Source organism: Octopus bimaculoides, chromosome 17 (genome assembly GCF_001194135.2).
Source record: "Octopus bimaculoides isolate UCB-OBI-ISO-001 chromosome 17, ASM119413v2, whole genome shotgun sequence".
NCBI lineage: Eukaryota > Metazoa > Mollusca > Cephalopoda > Octopoda > Octopodidae > Octopus > Octopus bimaculoides.
The window spans coordinates 10,580,278-10,592,289 of NC_068997.1; the positions used below are offsets into that span (position 1 = coordinate 10,580,278).

General features: G+C 36.0%; 1 protein-coding gene across 1 annotated transcript in view; it reads left to right on the top strand.

Annotated features, from left to right (window-relative positions):
* LOC106882485 (B9 domain-containing protein 1) overlaps positions 1-12,012 on the top strand; it is a 51,413-nt gene that overhangs the window by 37,847 nt on the left and 1,554 nt on the right. Inside the window, exons 3-5 of the mRNA XM_014933183.2 lie at positions 547-658; positions 6,991-7,087; positions 9,890-9,957. Coding sequence (XP_014788669.2) covers positions 547-658; positions 6,991-7,087; positions 9,890-9,957 — 277 coding nt within the window. The remainder of the gene's footprint in view (positions 1-546; positions 659-6,990; positions 7,088-9,889; positions 9,958-12,012) is intronic.

Sequence of the window (12,012 nt, forward strand, 5' to 3'; positions counted from 1 at the left end):
TATATATATATATATATATGGTTTCTCATTTTCTCTGGTGTATATATTCCTCCTGGATGGAACACCAGTCCACCACAGGACTACTTATTTTTACCTGCTGAGTAGACTGGAACGACGTGAAATGAAGTGTTTTGGTCAAGAACACACCACATTGCCCAGTCAGGAATCGAAACCACTATCTTATGATCTTGAGTCCAACACCCTAACCACTAAGCCATGTGCCTCCATTTAGTTGTACAACCAAATCCTTCAGGTATGAAGAGGGATCCATCCAGCAGGGAATGCCTTTACTTTTTATTTACCCTTTTTTTGCACGATCTATATTTTTTATTTATGTTGTTGTTGTTGTTCAACTCAGAGTTAACTCTAAATTGTAAAGAAGCAGGTTTATGATCGAAATTCCAGTTGTGACCATCCTGTTTCATTTTCTTTTCTTTCCAGTTCTCTTTCCTATTCTACATTATTCATTGTGTTCTTCCTGCCTATCTTTTGCTTTTTTTTTTTTTTAGAAGATGTTAATGCTTTCTTTTCATTGTGTTGTTGCAGGGTTTGGAGGAGGGCATTACCCAAGTGACAAAGAAAAGTCCTGACAGACGTCAAATACATGTCTGGAACTTTCCATTGAACATCACATTTAAAAGTACCAACCCATTTGGCTGTAAGTAACTCCACATCTCTTTTTATACCTTTGAAATTTATAATTTAGTTCATTATTTAATTTGTGATGATACTAAAAGATTAGGTTTGGCCAGTCCACATACTCCTTAACGAGCATAGGGCCAGTTTTGTGGTTTCTAAGGGACAAATATATTCCTTCCTAGATGGGACATAAATTCATTGTAGGATAACCCGCTTTTACTACCTCAGTGTGGAGGAGCAATGGCCCAGTGGTTAGGGCAGTGGATTTGCAGTCATAGGATCGCGGTTTTGATTCCCAGACCGGGCGTTGTGAGTGTTTATTGGGCGAAAAACACCTAAGGCTCCACGAGGTTGCGTACTGTGGCTGATCTAATTGACTGCCCCCCCCTCCCCCAAAATTTCAGGCCTTGTGCCTAGAGTGGTAAAGAATATTGGCATCAAATAAGAGCTATTTCAATTGTGTGTTCTTGCACAGTCTTTTCGAATTGAAGTTGCTTACTCAATTGACTTGAAAGACTTTTGGTGAGGAATTTAAAAAAGTTTTATCTATGAAGTTGCTGAGAATGCCCAAAGAAACTGTTTTCCTTGTATTTTAGGCAACACAGATATTAGTATTTCTGCGATTAGCAGCCATGGAATTCAGAATGAAGACAGCAATACAAATGTAAACAAATGGGAAAAAATCAATTCCATGCTGTAAACATGCCTGAGTCTTCAGGATCAATATTAGGACAACACAATAATGACATAAAGATAAATATTTCAAATCTATATAAAATTATTATGGATGAGAAGACTAATAATAATGTCAGATGTATGGAACACCATCTTAATTAAAGTCTACGATGCTATTAATTCCATGCAGGCCTTGAGCAGGAATTAATGGTGGCTTAATTGAGGTGTGGTGCACTCATTGCTGATACCCCCACCCACGACCTGACCGGATACAATTAATGTAGAGATGGAAGTCTGTTTTGGTTGAATGATTGAGACTGGAATAAACCCTGTACCTGCTTGTGATTTTTGTAGGCCAATGAACTTGTTCTGTCATGGTTTTTATCATCATCATCATCATTCACCACTGCCTCCTCCTTCTTGTCATTGTTGCCATTGTCATCATCATCATCATTCTCTGCTACTCCTCCTCCTACTCCTTCTGCTCCTCCTACTCTTTCTGCTCCTCCTACTCTTTCTGCTCCTCCTGCTCCTTCTGCTCCTTCTGCTCTTTTTGCTCCTCCTGCTCCTCCTACTCCTCCTCAACATTTTAACATCCACATAATAGAGTTCATTAAGATAGATTTTCTACATCTGGATGCCCTTCCTAATGCCAGACTGCTCTATGATTAATTCAGTGCAAAGTGAATAAATAAATGTTACATTTGACAGAGTAAACTGAATGCTAAAGAGTTAATGCTTTTATTTATGACTGCAATAATCGAGAGACAACTTACAACCAAGGAACAGAATAATAGCAGTTTGAAGAAAAATGATTTGCTTCTCAATCATTACTTTTCACAACAGAATATGAATGAAGTAGGTTATACTGATCAGTTCCAATCTAGTTATAAGTTAGGAGAAATACATTTTTATTCAATGTAGTCATTGCTAATTCACTGCTAATGCATATGCACCGATATGTGAAAGAGAAAGTCAATTAATATCAATGAACAGCAACAACAATCAATGAGGATGATTTAAACTAGAGTTGCGGATGAAATGCTGAAATGCCTCATCAGCATCTCAGACAGTTTGCTTGAAAATGCAAAAGGAAAGCTGAAATAGCATTTCAAGTGTTTCAAACAAACCACTGGACATATAATTTGGTGAAGAAACAACCTGTAATAATTGCTTGAGGTATGTTAAACAATATGAGTCTGTGTCTGGTTGAGGCATTTCCCAGCTAAACTTGTATATAGTTTGTATATGTTTTGCAACCTTACCATTAAGCACAGGTGTAGCTGTGTGCTAAGAAACTTACCTCTCAATAACATGGTCCCAGGTATCTTCTACTATAGCCTTGCGCCAACCAAAGTCTTGTGAATGGATTTGGTTGATGGAAACTGAAAGAAGCCTGTCATATGTATTTGTATATATCTGTGTGTGTGTGTGTGTGTATGTGACTTTGTGTCTGTGTTTGTCCCCCACCATCGCATGACAACTGGTGTTGGTATGTTTACATTCCTGTGACTTAGCGGTTTGATGAAAGAGCCCGATACAATAAGTACCAAGCTTTAAAAAAATAAGTCCAGGATCGATTTGTCTGACTAATAAACTTTTCAAGGTGGTGCCCCAGCATGACCACATTCAAAAATGACTGAAGCAAGTAAAAGATAAAAGAAAAGATAGAATATGTTTTTCATTTATGGTTTGTAAATTTTCAATTTTTTATAAAAAATTATTAAAGTTTTGATTTTTCTATTGATCATATTTAGTTAAATTTTATGCTGCTTTATACGTTTTTATTTGCTTTCTTTCAGGTTTCTTTCCATTGTATTTTTCATAAAAATTCTGTATTACAGTTCTATATTTAAGAGATGAGGAATTATTTACATTATTTACATTATTTACATTTGACGGATATTTGTCCTCATCTTGTTTGTTGTTAACACAACGTTTCGGCTGATATACCCTCCAGCCTTCGATATTTCCCCAAGACACCTGACGAAGGCTGGAGGGTATATCAGCCGAAACGTTGTGTTAACAACAAACAAGATGAGGACAAATATCCGTCAAATGTAAATAATGTAAATAATGAAAATTCTGTATTGTTTAAAAAGTTTTTACATTAATTTTTTTCAATTTATCAAAATTATATTTGCAGCATCTGAACATTGCTTTTCTATATTTTTTTCATTTAAAATTTCATGCGGAGATTTTTCAAAGAATTGAATTGGAACATTGGGAAGTGTTTGCCTATGGTAGACATCTGCGACTAGTGAGATGGATGCTGTTAATGTTCTTCTTATAGTGTTGCAAGACTTTAGACTTACCAAAAAATCTTCATAAAATCCATTGCTCGAATGTTACAGGAAGAGTAAGCAAGAATCTATTGTGCATCAGGTGGTGGTGGCAGCAGCAGCAGTGGTGGTGGTGGTGGTTGTTGTAGTGATAGTAGCAGTGATAGTGATTGTAGTTAGTATTTGTAGTCACCACTGCTGCTTAGCTCCCTAATCAGTTAAGATCCAGAAGATCTGTGGTCAAAATTATTCTGGCTCTGACCGTCTCAATTTTTTATTTTTTATTTTCAATTTTAGTATATTTATGGAATACATCATCTAATGTGCACGTTTTTTTTTTTTTGGATTGTGGTAGTGTGTGATTTGAAGAAGACATGGCTACCATTTTTGGAAGCATGTATGTATTTTTATTGAGAAGAAGATGGTGAAAGGAATGTAGGAAATTGATCAACAATGGAGCACCAAAATCTTCCTAAAAAATTGAATTTGATTCCGTAAAATTAAAGAAGCCACAGAAAAGAAAATCAAACAATAGGCCTAACAATAAGAATGAAAGACTATGAAAATATGTTCTTTGTTGTTGTTGTTGTTGTTGTTCAACCACAAGAATGCTCTTAGTGAGCAGACTTATGATCCCACCCATTCTAACAGTGACCATCCTGCCTGTCTTTTCTGACAATTTGTTTCTGTGTATATTATCTAATATATCCTTCTTCTTTTAGCCCTTTAGTATTTAAACCAGCCATATTTGACCCAAATATTAAACCTGTTTTATATCTAAACTGACCAGATCTCTCTTCTCACACCTACTCTACAATGCCATTGTAATAACATACAATTGCAAGATAATTCATGGTTAATTTAACACAATGTATATAAATAAGCATTACGTTTGACAGAGTAACCTGAATGCTACACGGTTATTACAGATGATAGAATGTGATTTGAGGGTTATTACAGGGTTATTACAGATGATAGAATGTGATTTGGGGCAGATAGTTCCTTCTTGAGAGTCCTTCCATGAGCTATATTGTCTTCTACATGAACAACAAAGGAATCTAACATTAGCTTACATGAATCAATTCAGGTTAAGAACAGTTGTACAAACACATTACAGACATGTGTGTACCATAGAGGCACATTGAGAGGCAATGCTTGTGAGTCTATTTCCTGATTCAGTACAGCATATTTTATCAAAATATCCTTTAGTCATGGTTGTTTAGTCAAGAAATTCATTTTTGTATCTTTAATGTTTTGTGTTTGATCTTACACATTAGCATCTTGGATAAGTGTCTTCAGCCAGAGTTTCAGCTTGGCAAATGCCCTGTGAGTGGACTCTAGTAGATATTTACTATATGGAAATCAGTCAGTGGAACTATTTTAGTTCTTGCATAGTTTAAAATCGTTAATCAGCCGGTAGGTTCCTTGAACAGAGTCCATTCTGAAGACAATATCCTCCTCTCTCTCTGTGACCAGCCTTGAAACTCTTTAAAAAAGGTCAAAGGTTACCCCTTCCTCTACTGACTAAGCCATGGAATAAATACAATTTTTTAAAGATATATTTGACCTCAATAGCACAGAAAAACTGCTTTCTATAGACTTGGTCAGTTAGTTTGAACTTGTTAGTACTTATGTATCTTCAACTGTTTTAGAAATGTAAAAATGCTGTGGAATTTTCGGATATTGATGGGCCACATGCTAGCAAACACTTAACCAGGCATCATTTTTCCCAGACAAAAATGACAATCATGTTGACATAGTAATACCAAATGACTATAATATTGGACAGAAGGAAGCTGAAAGGCAACATTAACTTAGCTATTTCATTGTAGATTTTATGGCATGTAAGTGGTTATATTATTGATAAGTAGATGCAACTTGAGAGATACTCAGGCATTTCTTTAAAGACTTTTGACAGGTCACCTATAAGGATAGATATATTCAAGTTCTAGGAAATAGTAGTACTACACCTTGTGGTAAATATGGATTATCTTACTAAACTACAATTTCTTACAGTTGACCGAACACAGAAGGTCTGAAGGAAATAAGATAATTCTAAGCAGTTTAAGTGGCATTATTGATTGATTTTTATCTGCCACACAATGGATTGAGGATTGTCTTTGAAATTCTCAAGGAAGAATTTAGGCATATGTTGATGACAAATTGAAATTTTATACACTTGTATGTATGTATGTATGTATGTATGTATGTATGTATATAATATATATATGATAAAACAGGAAGCTGGAAAATTTATTGGTATTATTTATTCACCATTACACATGTTTCATTTGCTAATAGGAATTACAGCGTTTTATATGTTAGCTAGGCATGTAAGGAATTTCCTATTACAAATTCTTCAAATAGAGCAATTAAGTAATAATAATAATAATAATAATAATAATAATAATAATAATAATAATAATCCTTTCTGCTAGAAGGCACAAGGCCTGGAATTTGGGGGAGGAGGATAGTTGATTACATCGACCCCAGTGTTTCACTGATACTTAACTTATCAACCCTGAAGGGATGAAAGGCAAAGTCAAGCTCAGTGGAGTTTGAACTCAGAACATAAAGACAGACACAATGCCGCTAAGCATTTTGTCTGACATGTTAATGATTGTACCAGCTCACTGTCTTTAATAATAATAATAATAATAATAATAATAAAAGTAGTAGTAGTAGTAGTAGTAGTAATGATGATAATAACACTCTGATGCAATACCAGGTAGTGGCTCTCATCGCTTCTGATCTTAATTGATTGGAAGTGCTATCATGTACATTGTTTTGTCTTGGTATAAAAAGGATGGGCTACAGCAAATATTCTGCTTAATACGACAGATTTGCTTGTCAGTTGTTTGGCCTTAACCAATTGAGCATGTCTCTTGGTGGCCGATGATATGTGTATCTGTGATCATGAGCAGAAGTAGCGGGGGGAGCATCAATGCCATGTGTTGAGAGGAATTCTTTGGGCTTTGAATAATTCACTTCTGGAAACATGAGTGTTTCATTCAACATCCTTAAACAACCTTTATTCCTTCATTCAGTGACCTTTTCAGTGGGATGTGCTACTCAACCTGAAGAAAATTCTAACTGGACCCCAGCTTCAAAGTCATGCACTGTTTATCTTGATATGAGATCACCATGTTGTGCACATATGGTTGTGATGCATGTGCCTGGTGTACCCTTATCAGACGGGTAGTCATGATGGGTATACTGGGCTTCGTATATTTTACCCCAGTATCATTTTGATGACATGCATTGCTCTCTCACTCAATAATAATATTAATAATAATAATAATAACGATAAAAATAATAATAATAATAACGATAAAAATAATAATAATAATAATAATAATAATAATAATAATAAAATTTACTTTTGTTGTTGTAGGGCCTCGTATTGTTGTTCATGCCTATGGATTAGACACTTTTGGCAATGATGTGGTCCGCGGTTATGGAATGTGCCATGTTCCTATAATTCCTGGCAGGTAAGATATTTTTGAATTAATGAATTTCTTCCATGTTCAAGAAGCCAAAAATGTACCATGAGTAAGTTAGCAGGAAGATGATGATGATGAATGTGACAATGATGCCTGTAACATGGGCATCAATTACATATGTAAAGCAGTTCTAGCAAAGGATTAATTAGATAATGTTTGATTATAATGAAGTGTTAATTTAATTAATTTCCCTTAACAAAGGTTTTCCTCTGCTATTACAGATATTCCTTTAATTATAATTTTTCTGATTTAAAAAACTTTTTTCAATTTTTTTTTTTCTGGTGATAACTTCATCATTACCAATTTTTGAATACCTGCCATTTTCCTTTGTTTTGTTTTGTTTTGTTTTATGCTTTCATTTATAAATCTTCAAATTTTGTATCAGGTTTTCTCTTAGAACTACATTTGAATTTCGAACACCAGTTTGTTAATGTTATTATTATGTGAAAGTGATTCTATGCTGAACCAGATTGAAAGAACTGAAGGCAGATATTTTCCCCTTTGGCCAAGTCCTCATTAAATTCTTTAAGTTCCATTCAAAGAAGAAGTTGGAAAAGGAGAGGGAGTTGTTCCTCTCCTGTGAAGTTCTTGAAATATGGATGAAAGTTGTCAGAGATAACTTTGGGAGATGGGTCTACATTCAGCATACACTTGTCAGCCAGAGATCACAACTAAGAAAGGACACTTTCCTTTGGTAGTCAAAGTAATCCTTAATCTGCAGGGTTCCTTTGATTGACCTTAGGGTGCTGTCCTCTTTCGGGATATCTCATTTCATTTTTGTACACTGTTGTTTTCCATGTGATTTGTGTGTGTGTGTGTAATAAATTCTTTAAAAAAGAAAAAATCATACTAATTTTCATTTGTCCTTCAATCCTCCTCCTCTTCCTTGTCATCTTGTATTATTATTATTATTATTATTATTATTATTATTATTATCATTATTATTATTAAGGCATCGAGCTGGCAGAATCATTAGCACACCGGGTGAAATGCTTAGTGGTATTTCGTCTGCCTTCACGTTCTAAGTTCAAATTCCGCTGGAGTCAACTTTGCCTTTCATCCTCTCGGGTCTGATAAAATAAAGTACCATTTGAATGGTGGGGGTGGGGGGAATGTAATCGATTATTCCCCTCCCCCAAAATTTCAGGCATTGTGCCTATTATAGAAAGGGTTATTATTACTTTCGTGAAAGGAAATTTATCTTAATGTCGTTTAATGGTTTCAGTGTCGTGGAATGGAAGAATTGTTAGAGTGTCAGACAGATGGCTTGTGGTATTTAGTTTTATGGTCTGTAAGTAAGAGAAGTGTTGAAATAGATTTTTTTAGGACATGACATTTTTCAAGCTAATATGTAACATTTTACTCTGTGCTGGGCCCAAAGTCATATAATGCTCTAATATGTGCCAAAGACATATTCAGTTTACTTGGAATCATGTCTGGTTTTAATCTAATTAGACTAATTTGTTCAAATTGGGATCTGCACTAAGAGAAGGTCCCTCCACAAACACTTGAATGAAGGATACTATAATGAATTTTTAGTATATCATTGGAGCTAATAGTGGAGCTTCAAGCCCTTGATGCTTTTTGGCTGGGACTAGCATATTACACAAAGCATAAAACATCAATTTTCAGCTTTTGTAGAGTAGAGGGTCCCACTGAAAAGTCTCTATTTCAAATCTTCCATCAAATGTTGGTTTTGATAAATATGGGTTCTAGTTGTTCTATCAGCTAAACTAATTAATTACCTGTTAATCAGGGAAATTGTTACTAGTCACTTGACCTCCTAAAACAGCAGGTAGAAGTAACTCAATATTTTGTTAGATATTAAACTAAAAATTCAAATAAAAGCTGGGTAAGTGATAAACATCCTAAATATCTTAATGTCATTTTTTTTAATGGCTAAATCAAAGAAAAGACAGCTTTTGTGACCCATCATAGATCCTTCAAGACTAATGAGAAGAAGGGGAGAAGTTATTCTCAGATTGGAGACCATAGCCGAATATTTGCCATGGTGTAGGCTTCACTAAAATTGTCCAAGGGCTAGGGTGGTGTTGGTGTTAAAACAGATGTGGCAGTTTACATCTGTCAACCTAGAATAGGATCAAACCCTTTGACAGGCTTCTACATAGTTTCCATTTACTAAATTTCACTCATGAGGTTTTGGTCAACTTTAAGCTATAGAAGAATACGTCTGTCCAAGGTACCATACAGTGGGATTGAACCCAAAACTACATTGTTGTGTGAAGAGAACTTTTTAACAGTATAGAGACTGAGACAGTTGAGCACCAGATGAGACCATTTCCCTACATCAAAATATTATGCCTGTCATCCTGGTATAGAAGGAAAAAAAGGGTGCCAGGTTAGTACTAATTCTTGAGTTTTGACGTTACACTGTACGAATATAATTATCAATATCATTACACTCTCATCATTTCCTACACTATTATTATCCTTATCATCATCATCATCATCATTGCTGACTTCATCCACATCATCATCATCGTCATCGTCATCATCATCATCATCATCATCATCTTTATTGATCTCCTCCTTCACCCTTTTCCCTACTAATATTGCTACTTCTATAACCCTCACACTACTATAATCATCTCCCTCAGTTAATATTCTTTAACTTGACATTATATTAACTGGTGTTTACCAATACAAAAGAAAAGAAAAAACGAAGTTTTTTTTATTTTTATTAAATTCAAAAATTAATTATTTTTTTTTTCTTTCACGAAAATTAATTAAGATTTTAAACTTTGCAGATAACCCATTTCCTTTTATTAGAGTCAGAATAACAGATAACAAATCATTTCCAAAGAAATCACAAAAAGCAGATCCTGTTTCTAAATCATGTTTGTTATAGTTATACTCTGTTATCGAGGGTATTGATTGTAAACAACTTTGGCATGTGCAGTGTTGGGAAATGAGCAAATGACCTTGGCTTTTTGTCACAGCTATGCCCAGTTCTTCCACTTCAGAGTAGTATGGCTGGGTGCATTAAACCTACGTCAGAAAAAAGTGCTTCAGCCAACTCATTAGTTTTTCGTTTCATATAGTCATCATCATTGTCATCGTCATTGTTCTTATCATCATTGTCATTTTCATAATTGTCATCATCGTCGTCATTGTCATCATTTCGCATCCACTTTCCCATGCTCACATGGATCAGATGCAATTTGCTGAGGCGGCTGGTTGCTTTTCCTGCTGCCAACCCTCACCTGCTTCCATGTAAGGTAATATTTCTCCATGGCGTGACATGTTTTCATAGAATTCATTTGAAATGAAGAACACTGTTTATGTGATAGTGACGCCAATTTAAAACTATTGTGGTATGTTAAAACCAAGAGAAATAAACACACACACACTCACAAACACACATACACACACACACACACACACAGACACACACACACACACGCTTACATTCAGGCAAGTGAAATCGAAATCGAACCAAATTCGACGACTGGCATCCATGCCAACCTCTCCTTCATTGGACACTAAACTTGGCTTGTGAAGACCTGTTGGGGCAAGTGATTGAAATCGTTATGGCACCTGTACCGGTGGAGCGTTAAGAGCACCGTCTGAGCGTGATCATCGCCAGAGCAGCTGTCTGGCTTCTGTGCCAGTGGCATGTAAATACCACCATTTGAGCATGATCGTTACCAGTGTCGCCTTACTGGCACTTGTGCAGGTGGCACGTGAAAAACATTCGAGCGAGGTCATTGCCAGTGCCGTTGGACTGGCTCTTGTGTGGGTGGCACACAAAATATATCATTTTGAACGTGGCCGTTGCCAGTACTGCCTGACTGGCCTTCGTGCTGGTGGCACGTAAAAGCACCCACTACACTCTAGGAGTGGTTGGCATTAGGAAGAACATCCAGCTGTAGAAACTCTGCCCAATCAGATTGGAGCCTGGTGTAACCATCTGGTTCACCAGTCCTCAGTCAAATCGTCCAACCCATGCTAGCATGGAAAGCGGATGTTAAACGATGATGATGATGAGGAGGAGGATGATGAGTATATATATCCAGACTACATTTTCCATTGTACTCTCATTTTTCAAGATGGCAGTGTGGATAGTCTCACTTGGTCTCTGTCTCTGTCTGTCTGTCTCTCTCTCTCTGTGCCTCTCTCTGTGCCTCTCTCTCTCTCTCTCTCTCTCTCTCTCTCTCTCTCTCTCTCTCTCTCTAATTAGCTCCTATTTTAAGAATTTGCGGCATGGCAAGAACACCCTTACTTCAAAGTGTTCACACTTTCACTCGCAGCATGAATTGTTCTCACTGTACTATGTAGAAGCCACAACTTCATACTTCTAATGTTAATTACTTGTTAATTATCGTGACACAGTGCTTCCACTTCTTTACAGAGGCCAGTGACATCTATGTCATTGGCCTAACCACAGTTGAGTTTGATCTGTTAGCACCAGAAAGTTTCCTCCTCCTCCTCCTCTCGTTATATACCCTTCATGTTGTCAGTCCTCAACAAGTTCTAATCATATATTTGTAAGTCTTCAAGACCATTCAAATCAATATTTAATCTCTCTTTCTCTCTCTCTCTCTCTCTCTCTCTCTCTCTCTCTATATATATATATACACACACACACACACACACATTATTTACATTATATTTGTCTTCATCTTGTTTGTTAACACGTTTTGGCTGATATACCCTCCAACCTTTATCAGGTATCTTGGAGAAATTTTGAACTTGGGCTCTTATTCCTAAGGTATTTTTCTATGTCATCATCATCATCATCATCATTTTCTTCTTCTTCTTCTTCTTCTTCTTCTTCTTCTTCTTCTTCTTCTTCTTCTTCTTCTTCTTCTTCTCATTGTTCAGGCTACTGCCTGGAATTGAACTCAGAATCTTGGGATTAGTAGCCCGCACTATGCCATATGCCCGTAATA